Source organism: Corvus cornix, chromosome 1 (assembly GCF_000738735.6).
Source record: "Corvus cornix cornix isolate S_Up_H32 chromosome 1, ASM73873v5, whole genome shotgun sequence".
In the NCBI taxonomy this organism is placed as follows: Eukaryota; Metazoa; Chordata; class Aves; order Passeriformes; family Corvidae; genus Corvus; species Corvus cornix.
In genome coordinates this window covers 30,146,517-30,166,726 of record NC_046332.1, presented here as the reverse complement: position 1 = coordinate 30,166,726, position 20,210 = coordinate 30,146,517, and the positions used below count along the sequence as shown (strand labels likewise).

At 49.7% G+C, this 20,210-nt stretch overlaps 2 protein-coding genes and 1 long non-coding RNA gene across 7 annotated transcripts in view; 1 reads left to right on the top strand and 2 right to left on the bottom strand.

The window, feature by feature from the left end:
* Window positions 1-8,831, top strand: part of LOC104690275 (alpha-2-macroglobulin-like) — a 37,337-nt gene extending 28,506 nt beyond the window's left edge. For all 5 annotated transcript variants that reach the window (XM_039561518.1, XM_039561509.1, XM_039561500.1 and 2 more), the window contains 9 exons: window positions 1,416-1,581; window positions 2,567-2,790; window positions 3,163-3,381; window positions 3,741-3,868; window positions 4,218-4,308; window positions 5,564-5,632; window positions 6,029-6,131; window positions 6,701-6,742; window positions 7,700-8,831. In XM_039561518.1, the coding sequence (XP_039417452.1) occupies window positions 1,416-1,581; window positions 2,567-2,790; window positions 3,163-3,381; window positions 3,741-3,868; window positions 4,218-4,308; window positions 5,564-5,632; window positions 6,029-6,131; window positions 6,701-6,742; window positions 7,700-7,725 (1,068 nt within the window). In that variant the 3' untranslated portion in view covers window positions 7,726-8,831. The remainder of the gene's footprint in view (window positions 1-1,415; window positions 1,582-2,566; window positions 2,791-3,162; window positions 3,382-3,740; window positions 3,869-4,217; window positions 4,309-5,563; window positions 5,633-6,028; window positions 6,132-6,700; window positions 6,743-7,699) is intronic.
* Window positions 585-1,422, bottom strand: LOC109144779. Its single transcript, XR_002045743.2, has 2 exons — window positions 1,098-1,422; window positions 585-721 (listed from the first exon to the last, which is right to left on the bottom strand). It is a non-coding gene; the product is annotated as an uncharacterized LOC109144779 (long non-coding RNA).
* A 957-nt stretch (window positions 8,832-9,788) lies between the features above and the next one.
* Window positions 9,789-20,210, bottom strand: part of A2M (alpha-2-macroglobulin) — a 31,403-nt gene continuing 20,981 nt past the window's right edge. Inside the window, exons 22-36 of the mRNA XM_039561539.1 lie at window positions 19,718-19,769; window positions 19,138-19,221; window positions 18,573-18,749; window positions 18,017-18,101; window positions 16,678-16,834; window positions 16,304-16,378; window positions 15,858-16,023; window positions 14,648-14,871; window positions 14,057-14,275; window positions 13,572-13,699; window positions 13,132-13,222; window positions 11,808-11,876; window positions 11,308-11,410; window positions 10,697-10,738; window positions 9,789-9,937 (exon numbers count right to left, since the gene is read on the bottom strand). Of these exons, the coding sequence (XP_039417473.1) occupies window positions 9,912-9,937; window positions 10,697-10,738; window positions 11,308-11,410; window positions 11,808-11,876; window positions 13,132-13,222; window positions 13,572-13,699; window positions 14,057-14,275; window positions 14,648-14,871; window positions 15,858-16,023; window positions 16,304-16,378; window positions 16,678-16,834; window positions 18,017-18,101; window positions 18,573-18,749; window positions 19,138-19,221; window positions 19,718-19,769 (1,698 nt within the window). The 3' untranslated portion in view covers window positions 9,789-9,911. The remainder of the gene's footprint in view (window positions 9,938-10,696; window positions 10,739-11,307; window positions 11,411-11,807; window positions 11,877-13,131; window positions 13,223-13,571; window positions 13,700-14,056; window positions 14,276-14,647; window positions 14,872-15,857; window positions 16,024-16,303; window positions 16,379-16,677; window positions 16,835-18,016; window positions 18,102-18,572; window positions 18,750-19,137; window positions 19,222-19,717; window positions 19,770-20,210) is intronic.

The window sequence follows — 20,210 nt, the reverse complement described above, 5'->3', positions numbered from 1 at the left end:
TCTAAAGTTTTCTCCTGTGTAGCAAGAACCAGCAGAAGGAATTATTTTGTCAGTAAGGTGACATGGATGACACTAACTTCACCAGAAGAGTATTCTTTCTTTGTTATGTGCTTTATTTAGAAGCCAAGCTCTCAGGCAGAACCATATTGGATAATGAGGATGTTTTCCAGCTCCCTGTCTGAGTCTAAAACTTCCTCTGAATGTGAAGGAAAGGGTTTGTCACAATCTGCGTGGAGAATGGGTGCATTTCAAGTTAAGCTCTATGAACTAAGATTAGCACAGCCCTTAAGCAATTAAGGCTCATACAGAGTATTTCAACAAGTAAAATAAGCCATATTAGACCCTCATAAAAACCTTAATAGCACTGTCCTCAGCATGTGTGTCTACTGTCACATCCTGTCATTAGACTGGACTCCCCAATACTTACTTTACAAACAGTAGTAGGCATAGACACAACCAATTTTGGTTTTATTCTTTGCTTTCTTAAAACCAGCTGAACTGCTTCTCCAAAAGGGATCACAAAAGATTTCATCTTCCAGTAGACACACAGTGAAAGTCAAAGTACAAAGCAACAGAAAAATATGTCTTTTCCTTCTAGACACTTTATTAAGCTGTAAATATGCTGTTAGCTTTCAGGTCATGGCATGGTCTCCCTGCAGAGCTACTTTTTCAGTTTTATAGAAGCTTTTCCATCACAAGTGAGGAGTAGTCATGTGTCTTGCTGAAAGGTCATAGGGTAACAGTGTCTGTTAGTCATAACATTGTGTAAAGTAGCTACATTTTACTTTGCTGTAGTGATTGCACTCTTAAACCAATAGATGCATTGTTAATGTTAACATCACAAAAAATACTCTACAAAATACAAAGAAACCCACACTTTTTCTTGTGCAGAGACAGAGATCACCACCAAACTAGAAACTACATTACTTCCAGCAAGTGAAATTTTTTCAAAACGCCCTGGAAAAGGGGAACCAAAAAAAATGAAAGGATAGAGCAGAGGGTAAAAGCACAGAAGAGTATCAGGATGAGAGTAGGAGGAGGAAAGCAAGTATTCTGTACACCTACAGCAAGGAAGTATTTCACACCACTCCTCTTACCCCAGACACAATCAGGCCAGTAATTCTTCTTGAGGAAGAAGGATTGGAGCCCTGTCTTCACAGTCTTTAAATCAAACTAGGAAAAACCATTACATCAAGACATATTAAAGAAAAGTAGATTCAAAATAAGGAACAGCCTTTGGCTGCCCATTTGTTCTACGAATTATTAGGCCTGGAGGTAAGGGATACACAATGGTAAAATCTTTGGTAGGCCATAAAGTGGGGATGCTAAGGGTCCACAGGTACCACCCCTATTCCTGGTGTTCTAAGATGGACCTCAGTAAGCTCACCTCCAATTCAGTCTCTCTCTCCTTCCAGCACTCAGTGGTGCGGAATGCTCTGTTCTGCCTGGAAACAGCAGCAAATCAGAAAGAAAACCACGTGTACACCAAGGCACTGCTGGCGTACGCCTTCGCCCTGGCAGGGAACAGGGAGAAGCGGAAGGCATTGCTCGACTCACTTGAGAAGGAAGCTGTGAGCAAGGGTGAGCGTTCCTGGTGGGACACGGCTTTCACCAGCCTTACATCTTCCCTTGGCAGAATGGCTTTTGTTGGTGGGGCAATGGCTGCAGGAATGGCCCCTGTGCGTAGGGAAAGGTGGAGGGAGAGGAAAGACTTGTGCAAAGGGATTATGTTTTTGAGAAGTCCCTCTCAGTCCTTCTTCTCTGCTCCGAGGCAGCTCCCCAGGAAGCAGCAGGCACCATCCCCTGGGTGCTGAGCTGAAGGGTGGCTCTGCTCCCACCTCTCCTCAGCCCACTCCTCTGGCCACGCCAGGCACTGCTTGGCAAAGGCTTAGCAATGCTCAGGGACGTTCCTTCCTTCCAGGACATGGGCTCAACACAGAACAAAGGTGACTTTGCCCAGCACAAGGCATGTCAGTCAGAGAAGAGATGGGTGTGCTGAGACAGAAGATGAACACACAGGGCATTTTGGAGGCCACAGCACAAACTCTGAGTCTTCTAGGAAAATCAAGTAATCACTTGGAACTAATCAGGTTGAGTCAGGCTGGCCAGAGGGTTTGCCCAAGCAGTGGGTAGTGGAACTGTGAAGGGATTATCCCCCACACCTTTTGCCTTCTCCACCTGCAGGGGACTGGTAAGCCCTGGTCACATTCTTTGGGCCATTTGGCCTCACAGAGCTTCTCACTGCCCAACGCTGGCATCTCTTCTCACAAAGGGAAGGAGTGGCATCTTCCTGAGGTCTCTGGTTCCCTGCGGTGCCCAAGCCCAGAAATGTCCATGTGAATGTGGGGTCTAGGACAAAGTGCTGTCTAGGCCTGGGGCTCAGCACTCTCGCAGTCATTGTTAAGCTGAAAAATGTGTAAACCTGACCCTTCCCACTTCAGCCTGCATGACAGACACATCCTGGAGGCTCCGTCCTCCCAGCTGGAGCGGCAGCAGATGAAGAAGTGCCTTGCAATACTTAATAGTAATCATTGCTTGTTGTCTCATCTCGCTGGCTCCTGTGAAGATGGCTCTGTTCACTGGCAGCGGCCTGGGAAGGAGCCAGAGGCTGATCTCCCGTACTATCGCTCCCGAGCTCCCTCTGCGGAAGTGGAGATGACGGCCTACGTGCTCCTGGCTCACCTCACCTCGCAGCCAGCCCCTGCCCAGGAGGAGCTGGCGTTTGCATCCCTTATTGCAAAGTGGATCAGCAGTCAGCAGAATCCCAATGGAGGCTTCTCCTCCACCCAGGTGAGCTGCTTCCCTCCGGCCACCATGCACATCCACCTCAGAAGATGGGACGTGTCAGAGAACCAGGTGGGAGCACAGGAAGGTTTGCCAGGAAGGTGGGAACTGTAGTCCTGCAATAGATCCGTGCAGTACCTTCCACGGCGGCCAAGTTCCCAAGAGGCCAAGGGAAGTATGTCAGGTAGTGTCTCTGGGAAGGGAAATATGCTGAAGCTGCTCTTTCCCTCTGTCTTTTCTTCTTAACACTGGAGAAAGTGGGGCTGGAGGAGAGGGTGCCTGTGACAGAAAGGGCGGCTGCAGGAGGACAGGCTGTAGGAGGACGGGCTGTGGAGAGGCTAATTGCAGCCCCTGAGTGCTGGGACTCATCTCTTTCAGGACACAGTGGTGGCTCTCCAAGCCTTGTCCCTGTATGGAGCTGTCACCTATGCCAAGAGCGGGGCAGCTTCCACGGTGGGCCTGCGATCTGGAGGGGACTTCCAGCAAGAGTTCCAAGTGGATGCCAGCAACCGGCTGCTGCTGCAGCGCGTGCCCCTTCCCCAGGTGCCGGGGCAGTACAGCGTGGAGGTGTCTGGTGAAGGATGCGTCTACCTGCAGGTGAGGGTTGCATCCTGGGAAGGGAGCCCCTTGCCAGGCAGGAGCAGGGAGAGGACAGGATCAGAGAACCATCCAGGCTGGAAAAGACCCTAAGATCATTGAGTCCTCCCACTGAGGTAGAGGAGAGTAAAGAGTAAAGGAGGGAGGGGAGAAGTGGAAGGCTGTGGGTAAAGGGAGAGGAGGAGAAGAAGAGTAGAGGTGTGTGGAAGAGAAAGAGTGGGAGAGAAGGAGGGAAGGCTCTGCAGCATGGAGGAGCTGTGAGAACGGGAGAAGTGGGGAGGCAGGGTGGGGAGAGGGTCCCCTCTCTCCCACGCTGAGCGTGCACACACGCTCACACAGAGCTGCTGGCTGTCCCCTAGACAAGCCTGAGGTACAACGTGCAGCCCACGCAGGAGGAGGCACCCTTCATGCTTCATGTGTACACAGTCCCAGAGACGTGTGAGGACTCCAAGGCTCACAAGGTCTTTGACATTGGCATAAATGTCAGGTGAGTCTGCATTTTGATCTGAGCTTTCCTGTTGAGCCATGGGAGCTGGGGGAGGTCTGGTTGTCCCCAGGGTGAGCCAGTCTGGGAGAGCAGCACATTCCTGGGAAGGTGGGCAGGAGGCAGCTGTTCTGTGAGGAGAGGCTCTGGAGGAAGGACTTGTCCTGCCGTGCGGGCAGCCCAAGGCTGGGCTAGTGAGAGGCTGCATAGGTGACTAGAAGCACCTGGCACAGCTGGAGAAGAAGGTGCTGGACTGCCAGGACTCAGTGGGGTGCCAAGTGTTACGGAAATGCTGGAAGTGTGCCCAGCTTTGAGTTGATGTGCACTGAATCTTTGTTGCTTGGTTCCTTAGTTACACAGGGGAGCGCAATGGCTCCAACATGGTGATTGTTGATGTGAAGATGCTGTCGGGATTCGTCCCCTTGAAGTCCTCAGTGAGGAAGGTAGGAGCCTGTTTGTCATACAGGCAACGTTGAATCACAGAGTCATTAAGGGTGGAAAAGATCTCCATCTCCAAGCTCTGACCAAATGCCACCATACCCACTTATTACCATATTACAAAGTGCCCCCTCTACTCTTTTCTTTAACTTTTTCTGGGATTGTGACTCCACCACTTCCCTGTGAAGCCTGTTCCAATGCTTAACCACTCTTTCAGTGAAGCAATTTCTCCCAATATCCAACAGGAATCTCCCCTGCCACAAACTGAGGACATTTCCTCTTGTTCTATCACTAGTTGCCTGGGAGGAGAGACTAACCCTTGCCTGGCTACAACCTCCTTTCAGGGTGTTGTAGAGAGCAATAAGGTTCCCCCAAGGCTTCTTTTTTTCACACTAAGCAATCTCAGTACCCTCAGCCGCTCCTCATAAGGCTTACCTTCCAGTCCTTTTCCCAGCTCATTGTCTTTCTTTGTAGTTGCTCCAGTAGCTCAAGGTCTGAAGTCAGGGCTCCAAAACTGAGTGCGGAATTCAACGTGCAGCATCACCAGTGCTGAATACAGAGAGAAAACATCCACTTTCTCAGTTTCAAGACACCTTTCCAATGTCTGTAGCAAAGAACAAAGCTTCAGCTTGATTTTTCACTGTCATTTGCACATTTGACATGTACCGTGTTCTCTTTTCATACATGGCTTAAGGCCAGCGCAAGGGGAGGCAATGTGATCAGTCTAGGAAAAATAGACAAAGTAATTTTTTCTTTAGACTTGTGATGGGAACTTTTATTTTCACTGTGTCCCCATAAACACTGTTTGGGCATAGTACATTCAAAAATAGTGCTGTTTCCTTTTTTCCTCTGCTGATCTACAAACATCTTCTAGCATTGTAACTCTTTAGGTCTTGGGTAACTGTTTGGGATGCTGAGAAGGTGCCTGAACTGCAAAATAAAGGCTATAATAATATGGTGCAGAACTAGCAAGCCAGAAGGAGCGTATTTTCATTTAATTGCTCCATCACTGTGCTTGAACCAGTGCTAAGTCTCTTCTGGAGAGGTTCTGGAGGTGGTACTTCTTCAGCCAGGCTGGTGAAGGGGAGGGCTGGAGACCATGCTACTGCTGTGGCACACCAAGGAGGCAGTTCTGTGCTACTTGCTTAGTTCCCTGACTACTGCAGTATTTCATCCAGAGTACATCCCACCCACGGGGCTGTGCAAGGGGCACAGGGAGACCACCATCAATGCAGTAACATCTTGGTCTTCTTTCTTCAGCTGGAAGGCCACCCCGTTATTGAGCGCACAGAGCTGAATACCAACCATGTTCTACTATACCTGGAAAAGGTGAGGATGGGGCAGAAACACAGGCATTGGGACTTTTGGCTACATAGGGCAAACAATCTGGGATTCAAAACTACCATGGCTCTGACAAGAATGAGACTGAATATTTTACTGTCTTTTTCTGACTACAAACTCTAAGGGCTGCTTCCCTCCCAGCCCTCAGCAGGCATTCCCTGCACCCTGAGCGCAGATCAGGCCCTGCTCTCCCCACCAGCAGAGCCTCCCCCAGGGTGGGGGAAGGTCCCAGGGATTCCCCTTGTCCCTCAGCCAGTCCTTCAGCGCTGTGTCGGGCCAGGCACGGGTGGCCGGGGAGAGCGTGGGGGCCTGGGGTCAGTGCGGAGGCTCAGGGCAGCCCCTGCAGTGCAGAGCCCCCTGAGCCTCCGCTGCTTCCCTTCCCAGCTGGGCAGGGAGACCCTCAGCTTCTCCTTCACGGTGGAGCGGGACATCCCCGTGCAGGGCCTGAAGCCAGCCCAGGTGAAGGTCTATGACTACTACGAGACAGGTGAGTGCCACTAGTGCCCGTGGGAGCGAGGAGGGGCAGTGGGACACGAGGAGGGGCACAGGAGCTCTGGGGACCTGCAGCTGCCCCAGCCTGGCATGGCCACCCCAGCCCTGCCGGAGCTCTGGGAGCGCAGAGGGGCCGGGGTAGAGCCGTGGGTGCTGGGGGTCCCGTGTTCATTTCTGGCCCCAGAGGGCGGCCGTGCCCGTGCTTCCAGGCAGACCTGCTGCTCCCTGTGCCGCTGCTGTCCTGGCTGCTGTGCCAGGGTGGCAGTGACAGAGCTGTTTGTCCCCACCTCAGCCCAGTGTGCTGGGAGGAGGTGTCTGAGCAGCCCTTGGGTACACTGGAGTGGAGGTGCCTGTGCGGGTGGCTCTGCCTTGCTGCCACTGCCCCCAGACAGGGCTGGGACTGGGGCTGCCCCTACCCCAACTGGGATCTCTGGGGGAAACTGGGGATGGTGGCACCAGCCTGCTCTGGAGGCCTGGGAAAAGCATCTCTCTGGCACCCATCCCTCTGCCAGCAGTGCCAGGGGTCATCTCAGCTCACTCTCTCCCTTCCCTTCTGTTTTCCAGACGAGTTTGCCACACAGGAATACAGTGCTCCCTGCACCACAGGTAGGGTACTGCTTCCTTCACTGCTCTCTACATCTTCTTCATTACATTCTTGGTCTTCCAGCCAGCACTTGTCTCTTCCTGTTTTAATTTGGATGAGATTGGCCCAACTTACATGCGCAGATCTTGCATATAAAACTGAGAGCATGGGAGTTACAGAGATGGCAAGTTTGCCTCTGGTAGCTACTGTCTGGAGGAAGTCTTCCTTCCTTCTCAGGTTCCCACTGCCCCAGGGTCTCTCAGGAGGCAGCTGTGCCTCCTGACCCTGGGCAGCCAGCCCTCAGTCTTGATTTGGAGTCTGAGCTGGCTGCAGGACAGAAATACTTTGGGGGATTCTCTGCAATGCAAGACCAAGTGTGTTTGGCTTAGGAGAACAGGTAATTTGGGAGCTTCTGTAAAATCTCTGACCAAGGTTATTTCTCCTGTCCTTTATGGAGTCCTGCAATACGAAAACTGGCAGGTCTTGCTTTCCATTAGTTGCCCAGTTTCAGGTGTTTGGAGTATGGAAGCTTCTGGAAAGCAGAGTTCCTGGGAAATTGTTTTTCACAGGGCCTGACTGTGACATCTGAGAACAAAGTGATTTGGACTTGGAGAAGGCAAAAGCTTTGCCTCTTGCTGGTGGTAAATGGTGGTATCTATCTCCTTTCATGTTTTTATCTGATGTCTGGAAGAGTCTGAACTACCACACTTCTGTTCCATACTGCTTGTTAACCTGGGCTGTGTCCATAGCTACAGCTGTTTTCTGCTGATTCTGGACCTACAGCCTCCCTTCATAGAAAAATGTGCACAAGTCCTAAGATATTGAGTGGACAGTAAAACATGTCCAAAGGGTATTTTGGCATGGTCTGGTTGTCCAGTGTGAGACTCATTGGAAGACCTTAGATTTTAGGCTACTTTTCCCCAGTTCTGTTAACATGCAGATAAAGTCCTGTTCCCTCCCATCTTCTTTCATCTTTGCAGAGGAAGTAAACCAGGGAAATGATTGAAGAACACTCCCAGATGCTGGAACCCGCCTGCCTCACCACCACCACCACAGTGTGACAGATGAATAATGTCTGCAAGGAATGGAAAGTGAACTTTACAAATAACTGTACTCACCAATGATTTTTGAACACTTTGTTCCCAATTCTGATTTTTCCTGCTCATCTTTCAGTCACAGCTTTAATCTCCCTGGCTTCTTAGGTTAAAGAGTAACCCATCTAACAAGGCCTGTGTGCAGGGAAATAAGGCTAACAAGTGAAGAAAAAAAAAAAGAGGACAGAATGATTTAAGTGGAGATCAGCCTTTCTAATGTATCTATGTCTGTGTTTTCTCTGAACTCATCATCTGAGGTGCAGACTAATCAATGGAGAAGGACAGGTAGTTCTTGGGAACAATTTCTCTCCCCTGGCTTACAAACCATACCCTCAATTGAACTGGTCTCTGCAGAAGGCCTATCCATGTCTCCCACCATTAGGCAGCCTGGAAGATCAACTAATGTTACACGCAATCCAACCTCTGTGATCTTCCCTGTAGACACCCCTCCTGGGATTGTTTCTTGTTTGTAGACGAGTGGGAGGAGACAGAGTCTGCCCTCTTCAATGATTAGAGAGTGCCTGGGGGCAGGAGGGATGTGTGCATGCATTCTGCCTTTGGCTGCTAACTTACAGTGGTCTGTTCTCCAGTTGAAGCTTGGGTCTTCCTGTGGAAGCTTCCATTATCTCATGTCTGCTACTTCTGGGAGATTACCAAGGAGAAGCTAATGGCATTTGCCACTAACCTACCTGCCTAAGTCTAGTTTAAATGATACATTCATTTAAATCATATAGTTGCTTTGATGAAACTGTCTATAGGCCTCTTAGATACGTCCAGGAATGATCCCCCTTTCTTCATTTTGTCTCATGAATTTGTGGTTTTAACTTTTGAATGCAAAAAAATCTTATGTGACTGTTTATTCTCATGAAATGCTTATTGTTAGGTATCATGGCATGTTGTGCATCCAAAGTATGCACAGCTAGCTGTTCCATCCAATTTTTGGCTTGGTGTGCCTGTACAAACAGTATTATTGAGAACAAATAAAATTCTTCATCTATTTTGCTAGATATTAATATTATGTCACTTTGTCTTCTGTGGTGTTTGGGGTTTGACACGACTTCCCACAGCATTCTCCTGGAGAAATTGACTGCCCATTGCTTGTAGAGGTGCACTGTTTGATGGATAAAAAAGCTGTCTGGATAGCCAGGCCCAGGAAGTGGTGGCAAATGGAGTTCCATTCAGCTGGTCACTGGTGGGGTTCCCTAGGGCTCAGTGTTGGGGCCAGTCCTGTTTAATTATCAATGACCTGAGGACATCAAGTATACCCTCAGTAAGTTTGAAGGAAACACTGAGCTGGGTGGGAGTGTTGATCTGTTGGAGGGCAGGAAGGCTCAGTGGGTCAAGGCCAGTGGTGTGAGGCCAAGTGCTAGGTCCTACACTTGAGTCACAACAACCCCATGCAAGTCTACATGGTGCAGCAGTGGACTGAGCAGTGCTGGGTTAATGGTAGGACTTGACCTTACAGCCTTCTCCAGCTTAACAATTCTGTGAGTGACACTGTTAAGGTCCTAGTCCCTCTCTGATTTCACTTCAGCTGCTTAGAAACAAGCGGACGCTGCTAGAATGGGAAAGCCCACAGGTCTTCCCTTCACTTCTATCTGGTCTGCTGCAAAAGATCAGATTGGACAGGTTCACCCCATCCTCGCACCTCACAGCAGTGATTTCTCAGTGCAATCAAAGGGGGTATGTGATCAGAAGTTTATGCCCAAGGATCATCTTTCAGAAAACACCCTCTGTAGAGGCAGAGAGACAAACTTCCAGTGCATAATGGATCCGATACGCTGTCCTCTCTCCTTGGAGAACTGGCAAGTATGGAGAAAAATCTCCCAACTGCTAAAATCTATCTGCCTTCTGGTATTCTTGAGGAGTTCCCAAACACCACCTTGCCAGGAAATCTTAGGCCATGACACAGTCTGAACTATGGATAGGAGAAGAGACAAGAGTAACAGTAACAGAAAACAAAGCCAGAGACGTCTGATGAGAATCAAGACTTAATTTATTTATAGTGTGGCTTCCTTTTTGCTTATGAGGTGTCAAAGATCTTCTAGGGGCAGAGACACATAAACTGAGAAGGCAAGGCTCTGACAAGATGCATTCTTCAGGAATTTCCTTGTTCAGCCTTGACTGGAGGTGGGAAAAGGACAAAGTGAGGTAAATATTCTGGTGAGTGGTGTCCAGAGTCCTGGATATCTCTGTGTTCTGGTGGCTATGTGAGTTCAAGCCCTGTTAAACTATGGGAAACTGCTTCACCTAAAAATGCCCAGTTGCAGACAGATAACAGAATGGGAATGGCTGGACACATTCAAAATATCTATGCTACAGAGAGGGGAGGCAGATTCATCCTGGAGCTCCATGAGCTATTCTAGTACACATTCTCTCTCAGCAACTTCATTTCCCTGGGGAAGAGTTTGAAAGGTCCTTGCTAAAGAGATGTGAATAACATCAATATTGCACCATGATATTTGGGAGACAATTCCTCAGTACCTTTCAGTGCCTGCAGCATAGCTGAAGTGGCCCTAAAAAGGACAGAGACACAAAAGGCTGTGTGTGGTGTTCCATCCCAAGGGAGACTTGAATCTTATTTGCATAAAGTGACACAAGCAAAGAGGAAAAGACAATTGCCACTGTAAAATGAAGTCAGTAACACTGAGATTGCTATTCCCAGGGAACAAAAATGAAAGCTGTATCTGATCTTACAGAGGAAGCTGAATGGCAGCATTGCTTTTGGTCTCTGTACTGAGATGGGGACTGCAGTAGGCACAGTGCAGATAAATGCTGAGAGTAGACACAGGCCAAGGAAACACAAAGCCTACAAAGACTCTAGTTGAAGACAACCTGCAATAATCCCTGCTGGAGTATCTCAGTTGATCATGTGCACCCTACCTGTGGTGCAGGGAGCACTGTATTCCTGTGTGGCAAACTCGTCTGGAAAACAGAAGGGAAGGGAGAGAGTGAGCTGAGATGACCCCTGGCACTGCTGGCAGAGGGATGGGTGCCAGAGAGATGCTTTTCCCAGGCCTCCAGAGCAGGCTGGTGCCACCATCCCCAGTTTCCCCCAGAGATCCCAGTTGGGGTAGGGGCAGCCCCAGTCCCAGCCCTGTCTGGGGGCAGTGGCAGCAAGGCAGAGCCACCCGCACAGGCACCTCCACTCCAGTGTACCCAAGGGCTGCTCAGACACCTCCTCCCAGCACACTGGGCTGAGGTGGGGACAAACAGCTCTGTCACTGCCACCCTGGCACAGCAGCCAGGACAGCAGCGGCACAGGGAGCAGCAGGTCTGCCTGGAAGCACGGGCACGGCCGCCCTCTGGGGCCAGAAATGAACACGGGACCCCCAGCACCCACAGCTCTACCCCAGCCCCTCTGCGCTCCCAGAGCTCCGGCAGGGCTGGGGTGGCCATGCCAGGCCGGGGCAGCTGCAGGTCCCCAGAGCTCCTGTGCCCCTCCTCGTGTCCCACTGCCCCTCCTCGCTCCCACGGGCACTAGTGGCACTCACCTGTCTCGTAGTAGTCATAGACCTTCACCTGGGCTGGCTTCAGGCCCTGCACGGGGATGTCCCGCTCCACCGTGAAGGAGAAGCTGAGGGTCTCCCTGCCCAGCTGGGAAGGGAAGCAGCGGAGGCTCAGGGGGGCTCTGCACTGCAGGGGCTGCCCTGAGCCTCCGCACTGACCCCAGGCCCCCACGCTCTCCCCGGCCACCCGTGCCTGGCCCGACACAGCGCTGAAGGACTGGCTGAGGGACAAGGGGAATCCCTGGGACCTTCCCCCACCCTGGGGGAGGCTCTGCTGGTGGGGAGAGCAGGGCCTGATCTGCGCTCAGGGTGCAGGGAATGCCTGCTGAGGGCTGGGAGGGAAGCAGCCCTTAGAGTTTGTAGTCAGAAAAAGACAGTAAAATATTCAGTCTCATTCTTGTCAGAGCCATGGTAGTTTTGAATCCCAGATTGTTTGCCCTATGTAGCCAAAAGTCCCAATGCCTGTGTTTCTGCCCCATCCTCACCTTTTCCAGGTACAGTAGAACATGGTTGGTATTCAGCTCTGTGCGCTCAATAACAGGGTGGCCTTCCAGCTGAAGAAAGAAGACCAAGATGTTACTGCATTGATGGTGGTCTCCCTGTGCCCCTTGCACAGCCCTGTGGGTGGGATGTACTCTGGATGAAATACTGCAGTAGTCAGGGAACTAAGCAAGTAGCACAGAACTGCCTCCTTGGTGTGCCACAGCAGTAGCATGGTCTCCAGCCCTCCCCTTCACCAGCCTGGCTGAAGAAGTACCACCTCCAGAACCTCTCCAGAAGAGACTTAGCACTGGTTCAAGCACAGTGATGGAGCAATTAAATGAAAATACGCTCCTTCTGGCTTGCTAGTTCTGCACCATATTATTATAGCCTTTATTTTGCAGTTCAGGCACCTTCTCAGCATCCCAAACAGTTACCCAAGACCTAAAGAGTTACAATGCTAGAAGATGTTTGTAGATCAGCAGAGGAAAAAAGGAAACAGCACTATTTTTGAATGTACTATGCCCAAACAGTGTTTATGGGGACACAGTGAAAATAAAAGTTCCCATCACAAGTTTAAAGAAAAAATTACTTTGTCTATTTTTCCTAGACTGATCACATTGCCTCCCCTTGCGCTGGCCTTAAGCCATGTATGAAAAGAGAACACGGTACACGTCAAATGTGCAAATGACAGTGAAAAATCAAGCTGAAGCTTTGTTCTTTGCTACAGACATTGGAAAGGTGTCTTGAAACTGAGAAAGTGGATGTTTTCTCTCTGTATTCAGCACTGGTGACGCTGCACGTTGAATTCCGCACTCAGTTTTGGAGCCCTGACTTCAGACCTTGAGCTACTGGAGCAACTACAAAGAAAGACAATGAGCTGGGAAAAGGACTGGAATGTAAGCCTTATGAGGAGCGGCTGAGGGTACTGAGATTGTTTAGTGTGAAAAAAAGAAGCCTTGGGGGAACCTTATTGCTCTCTACAACACCCTGAAAGGAGGTTGTAGCCAGGCAAGGGTTAGTCTCTCCTCCCAGGCAACTAGTGATAGAACAAGAGGAAATGTCCTCAATTTGTGGCAGGGGAGATTCCTGTTGGATATTGGGAGAAATTGCTTCACTGAAAGAGTGGTTAAGCATTGGAACAGGCTTCACAGGGAAGTGGTGGAGTCACAATCCCAGAAAAAGTTAAAGAAAAGAGTAGAGGGGGCACTTTGTAATATGGTAATAAGTGGGTATGGTGGCATTTGGTCAAAGCTTGGAGATGGAGATCTTTTCCACCCTTAATGACTCTGTGATTCAACGTTGCCTGTATGACAAACAGGCTCCTACCTTCCTCACTGAGGACTTCAAGGGGACGAATCCCGACAGCATCTTCACATCAACAATCACCATGTTGGAGCCATTGCGCTCCCCTGTGTAACTAAGGAACCAAGCAACAAAGATTCAGTGCACATCAACTCAAAGCTGGGCACACTTCCAGCATTTCCGTAACACTTGGCACCCCACTGAGTCCTGGCAGTCCAGCACCTTCTTCTCCAGCTGTGCCAGGTACTTCTAGTCAGCTATGCAGCCTCTCACTAGCCCAGCCTTGGGCTGCCCACACGGCAGGACAAGTCCTTCCTCCAGAGCCTCTCCTCACAGAACAGCTGCCTCCTGCCCGCCTTCCCAGGAATGTGCTGCTCTCCCAGACTGGCTCACCCTGGGGACAACCAGACCTCCCCCAGCTCCCATGGCTCAACAGGAAAGCTCAGATCAAAATGCAGACTCACCTGACATTTATGCCAATGTCAAAGACCTTGTGAGCCTTGGAGTCCTCACACGTCTCTGGGACTGTGTACACATGAAGCATGAAGGGTGCCTCCTCCTGCGTGGGCTGCACGTTGTACCTCAGGCTTGTCTAGGGGACAGCCAGCAGCTCTGTGTGAGCGTGTGTGCACGCTCAGCGTGGGAGAGAGGGGACCCTCTCCCCACCCTGCCTCCCCACTTCTCCCGTTCTCACAGCTCCTCCATGCTGCAGAGCCTTCCCTCCTTCTCCCACGCTTTCTCTTCCACACACCTCTACTCTTCTTCTCCTCCTCTCCCTTTACCCACAGCCTTCCACTTCTCCCCTCCCTCCTTTACTCTTTACTCTCCTCTACCTCAGTGGGAGGACTCAATGATCTTAGGGTCTTTTCCAGCCTGGATGGTTCTCTGATCCTGTCCTCTCCCTGCTCCTGCCTGGCAAGGGGCTCCCTTCCCAGGATGCAACCCTCACCTGCAGGTAGACGCATCCTTCACCAGACACCTCCACGCTGTACTGCCCCGGCACCTGGGGAAGGGGCACGCGCTGCAGCAGCAGCCGGTTGCTGGCATCCACTTGGAACTCTTGCTGGAAGTCCCCTCCAGATCGCAGGCCCACTGTGGAAGCTGCCCCGCTCTTGGCATAGGTGACAGCTCCATACAGGGACAAGGCTTGGAGAGCCACCACTGTGTCCTGAAAGAGATGAGTCCCAGCACTCAGGGGCTGCAATTAGCCTCTCCACAGCCCGTCCTCCTACAGCCTGTCCTCCTGCAGCCGCCCTTTCTGTCACAGGCACCCTCTCCTCCAGCCCCACTTTCTCCAGTGTTAAGAAGAAAAGACAGAGGGAAAGAGCAGCTTCAGCATATTTCCCTTCCCAGAGGCACTACCTGACATACTTCCCTTGGCCTCTTGGGAACTTGGCCGCCGTGGAAGGTACTGCACGGATCTATTGCAGGACTACAGTTCCCACCTTCCTGGCAAACCTTCCTGTGCTCCCACCTGGTTCTCTGACACGTCCCATCTTCTGAGGTGGATGTGCATGGTGGCCGGAGGGAAGCAGCTCACCTGGGTGGAGGAGAAGCCTCCATTGGGATTCTGCTGACTGCTGATCCACTTTGCAATAAGGGATGCAAATGCCAGCTCCTCCTGGGCAGGGGCTGGCTGCGAGGTGAGGTGAGCCAGGAGCACGTAGGCCGTCATCTCCACTTCCGCAGAGGGAGCTCGGGAGCGATAGTACGGGAGATCAGCCTCTGGCTCCTTCCCAGGCCGCTGCCAGTGAACAGAGCCATCTTCACAGGAGCCAGCGAGATGAGACAACAAGCAATGATTACTATTAAGTATTGCAAGGCACTTCTTCATCTGCTGCCGCTCCAGCTGGGAGGACGGAGCCTCCAGGATGTGTCTGTCATGCAGGCTGAAGTGGGAAGGGTCAGGTTTACACATTTTTCAGCTTAACAATGACTGCGAGAGTGCTGAGCCCCAGGCCTAGACCAGCACTTTGTCCTAGACCCCACATTCACATGGACATTTATGGGCTTGGGCACCGCAGGGAACCAGAGACCTCAGGAAGATGCCACTCCTTCCCTTTGTGAGAAGAGATGCCAGCGTTGGGCAGTGAGAAGCTCTGTGAGGCCAAATGGCCCAAAGAATGTGACCAGGGCTTACCAGTCCCCTGCAGGTGGAGAAGGCAAAAGGTGTGGGGGATAATCCCTTCACAGTTCCACTACCCACTGCTTGGGCAAACCCTCTGGCCAGCCTGACTCAACCTGATTAGTTCCAAGTGATTACTTGATTTTCCTAGAAGACTCAGAGTTTGTGCTGTGGCCTCCAAAATGCCCTGTGTGTTCATCTTCTGTCTCAGCACACCCATCTCTTCTCTGACTGACATGCCTTGTGCTGGGCAAAGTCACCTTTGTTCTGTGTTGAGCCTGTGTCCTGGAAGGAAGGAACGTCCCTGAGCATTGCTAAGCCTTTGCCAAGCAGTCCCTGGCGTGGCCAGAGGAGTGGGCTGAGGAGAGGTGGGAGCAGAGCCACCCTTCAGCTCAGCACCCAGGGGATGGTGCCTGCTGCTTCCTGGGGAGCTGCCTCGGAGCAGAGAAGAAGGACTGAGAGGGACTTCTCAAAAACATAATCCCTTTGCACAAGTCTTTCCTCTCCCTCCACCTTTCCCTACGCACAGGGGCCATTCCTGCAGCCATTGCCCCACCAACAAAAGCCATTCTGCCAAGGGAAGATGTAAGGCTGGTGAAAGCCGTGTCCCACCAGGAACGCTCACCCTTGCTCACAGCTTCCTTCTCAAGTGAGTCGAGCAATGCCTTCCGCTTCTCCCTGTTCCCTGCCAGGGCGAAGGCGTACGCCAGCAGTGCCTTGGTGTACACGTGGTTTTCTTTCTGATTTGCTGCTGTTTCCAGGCAGAACAGAGCATTCCGCACCACTGAGTGCTGGGGAGAGAAAGCCATCGATTAGAAGGCTGGGGAGAAATTAGGTTTTTGCCTTACTAAAAGCACATCAACCTACTGAACTTTCAGGAGGGGACTGCCAGAAGGCGGTCTAGAAACAAGTAGGGTACAATGTCTCACAGATATAGCAAAAATGACAGTTCTTATACCACAGGGCTCAACAACCAAGTTATTTTTCCAATCTGGAGCAAATTCTGGTCAGTTCTGTGTTGCCATAGACTGGCACAGCACAACTGGCTCAACTTAGGATGCAGACACATACGGTCACAGGCAGAGGAATCTCCAGCAAGGCAATAGTGATGTAGGCAGTCAGCGTGACCTCGTTGTCCACTCCACCCTGCAGGGAAACACAAAGGTAGATGCTGACCTCACCTAGCTTCATATCTTCAGTCTTTTCTCACACTCCAGAGGGCATACTGTATTCTGCATTGCAGACCTTTAGTTCACCTCCTTCCTCTTGCAGCTGATGTGAAGGTATCACCATTAAGTACAGAATGGTGTGTGGCTCCCTCCCCAGTGTTTGCTATTGGCATGGGAATGTCCCATCTGCCTATGTGCTCTGGAAGCTCTACTGGCCCCATCTGACTTATGGCCAAGTTCTAGCCTCACAAAGAAACAACCAGGGAGACATGTTACCTTCATAGCATTGTTCAGGAGTGTCCCAGAACTCTGGAAACAGCCGTTCTCCTTCTGTTTGTAGGACAGCCAGTTCAGTGCATCCTGGATGTGCTTCTCCTCTATAAAGATGTGATGCCGGGCCTGGGCAAAGGACTTGAGGACAAAGGCTGTGAGCCTGAAAGGGAGAAAGAAAGGGCCTGAGCAGGCCTGTTTCCCATCTCAATTGATAGAGCCCATGTGCACTTCATCTGTCTAGAAACAGGCAAGAAGGCTTGGAGAGCTGTGGGTCAATTAGTCAGACCTTATATATATTATATCCTTACCTCAAAAAATTCTGTCAAAAAACTGCTTTTCACCCTGATTTTTGTCTGTCATTTTTGTCTCTCACTTGGCTCAAAAAACCCTGTGATCCCTTTGCGTTGATGCTACAGCTTAAAGGACAATGATTGTTGATCTGTCTCTAAAAAAACCTCTTCAAAAAATGTAGGCAATTGCATGCCAATTAGCTAAATATGCATAACAGTAGTACTCAAAATTACAGGGAAGAATAATTAAATTCCCACTAGCTCATGGTCTGCTGGTAGAACTCTTAAACTGTAAATCCATGCTTCATGGGTTTCCCAGAACTCCCCTAGAATTTTAAAGTAAAGCAGAACATGTTAAAAGAGTTTTTGTTAAGAGTTGTTGCAAGCAGTTATGGAAAAGAAGCAGGCATGTGGTAAGAAGACAGCATGCTGTCAAAAGCCAATTGCCACTTCAGAAACTAAAAGAAAACTGAGGGTGATGAGTTCTTCCATTCTTATCCTTACTTAAAATTGAAAACGCATGACAATGATATACAGGAGCAAGTCAAAACTTTTCAATAAGTCAAAATGGCAACACACATGCTCCTCCAGTCTGTCTTTGCTTAGTAGCATACAAACATTTGAAAAAAACCATTCAGCACTGCTCTTGGATTATCAACCTTTCCACTTGTGTTTCCTCATATGTTTCCATATGGAATCATCTTTTCCAGCAGACTACTCAGCAGATGCTAGTCTAGAAGAGCTGCCACTGCAACTCTTCAGCTTTCTTCAGCCAGATAAATCCCTGCTCCCTTCTTCCCTAATTTATCTCCATTGCCTTTTTTGTCTGTCATGGTCCTTGGAGCTGCTGGTGGGAGGAAGTACTTCAGCCATATATCTAGCTGATGTAGCCTATTTATTAAAAAGGAAGCAGCATAGGGACCACACCAGCTCTGGAAAACCTGCTGGTCTACAACAGCATTTCCTATTTACTATCCTGCAGTATTTATTATAAATGTGTGGGTGAGAAAGAGGAGCATATTGGAGAGGCGTAGGTGGCATTGAAGTCTCACCAGGTATTCCCTGGTTGGCCATAACGTTGTCCAAAGGTACTGTAAGAGCCATCTTGGTGCTTGTAGTTCAGCTGCCTCTGATAACCTGCAACAGAAAGATAAGGCAAGATTCAGATGCCAGAAAGAGTCTGCTGAGGGATGGGGAAATAGAAAAATATCTCCATCAGCAAATGCAAGTGAGAGAGGTGTAGGTCAGTCCTATCCTAACCAATACGAAGTGCTGGTACCTCCTCAGCTCCATGCATTGCTTGTAGTGCATGAGGAAAAGCAACACTTACCTCTCTACAAAAGGATGGCAGGACCTATTAATGACAATGAATGCACTGTACTGCCACCCCCTGAGAAAAGTGCTTGCAATGATCAGGCACAGTAATGCTTAAGCAACAGAAAATAAAAGAAAAAAGCAGCAAAGGGTCGCCTCAGGCATAGAGCAGAGACCGTTTGTCTATGAGAGAAGACATCTTTCAGCATCTGGCCAGCATCTGACAGACAGACCCATCCCAGGCAGGACCTAGAAAAAAAACAAAGCAGAAGCAAAAGCCATGTCCCAGCTCACCGCTCACTAAGTATCCAGTGGCCTTGGATTTGACCTCTTCACTCAGCTGCCCTGTCTTGTTCAGGTAGTCCAGGACGTAGATGTTGGGTGCAAACAGGACCATGTTCTGCTCCCCACAGCCAAAGGGCATCTGGAGGAGCTGGTGCAGGTTCTGCATGGCAGTGCCCATGATGTCACCTGGGGAGCAGGAGATACCAGAGGGATGTTAACAATATCTAGGGCTGACTATCAGAATCAGAGGAAGCTACTGAATGACAGATGCAGGAGGTGTCAGAGAAGAACATAAAATAATCTGGATTGATAAAGATCCTGGAACAAAACACAGAACAGCAGAGAAAAAGAAAAGAGGGAAATGAGAGAAAGGTTAGGGCATTGTGAGAAGACTGAGAAAAAAGGCATGCAGAAAGGGAAAAGGAATAGCACAAACAGAAGGGAAAGTGCTCAAGACAGAAGAGATTAAAGACAAGAATGAGCTGTGCTAGAAACCAGGAGAAAAAGCTGTGAGGTAGGTCAACACAAAGAGTCAGAAACAGCACATGGTTCTTCTGTCAGGCTGTTAACTCACCCAGCACTGAGAAATACGCTCTGCCTGAATCTTGTACCACATTTTCAGGTAGCAACAGGGAAAACTCCTCTTTCACAGGCGCTCCTGAGAAAGAAACAAGACTACTTCAGCGCAGTTCCAAGAAATGGCTAATGGAAGGGGAGGAGGCCTCACTGAAACAACAGGAACTCTTCCTATTAGAAATGCCCTGATTTCAGTTACTTCCTATTTCCCTGGCTGTAACACAATCTCTGCGTGAAACCACTCCCAGGCACTTTTAGGCACTGCAGATGCATCTACTGTTTTCTCCTGAGCGTGCAAGAAAACAAGAGCACTTGTAACTCCAGTGTCAGAGCTCAAGTGAGCAGGGATACAAACATTCATGCTAAATCTGTCCTAGCTCATACCCTGATGCTTAGGCAGGATGGTCAATTCTTTAGGACTTTCTTCTGTCTCATGTTTCAAACTCCCAACTGATGTGGCATGTTTTGATTACCCAAAAATGTCAGGCTACACAGAATATGATAGAGGCAGGCCTCCAACATCCCACCCATCAAACCACACAGGAACAAATAGAGAGTGTGGGAAGAGTGGGCATTACCTTTTACACAGAGCACAGAATTCTGGGTTGTTTCCTTCTCAACTCCTTCAGGCTTGGATGGGATGAAGGAAAACAAGAGAGGTGAGAAATTAGTGAGACAGGAAATACAGACAGGAATCCTCATAAGGACAGAGGGATATGTGAAAAGTGTAGGAACTGAAGAAGGAGAAGCAGTCACAAACATTCCCTGAAATACAGAGCTCTGAAATAATTTAAGCAAATAAAAGAAATGTGATCCTAAATGACTGGTGTTGTACGTGGAGGAAGGACAGGAAAAGGAGAGGAAAACACTGCAGGACTACCAAATGGATGACCTGCAACTACTGCTCACAGTGAGATACACTTAACATCCTCGTGACACAGGGACTACAGCATTAGTGAGAGCTGTGCTGAAGAGAAGTCTGCAGTGCTATTTATTGTAATATGCTTTAGGGAAACAAATTGTGTATGTTAACAATAGCAAGGGAAGATGTTGCACCCTGTAGTATCTGGT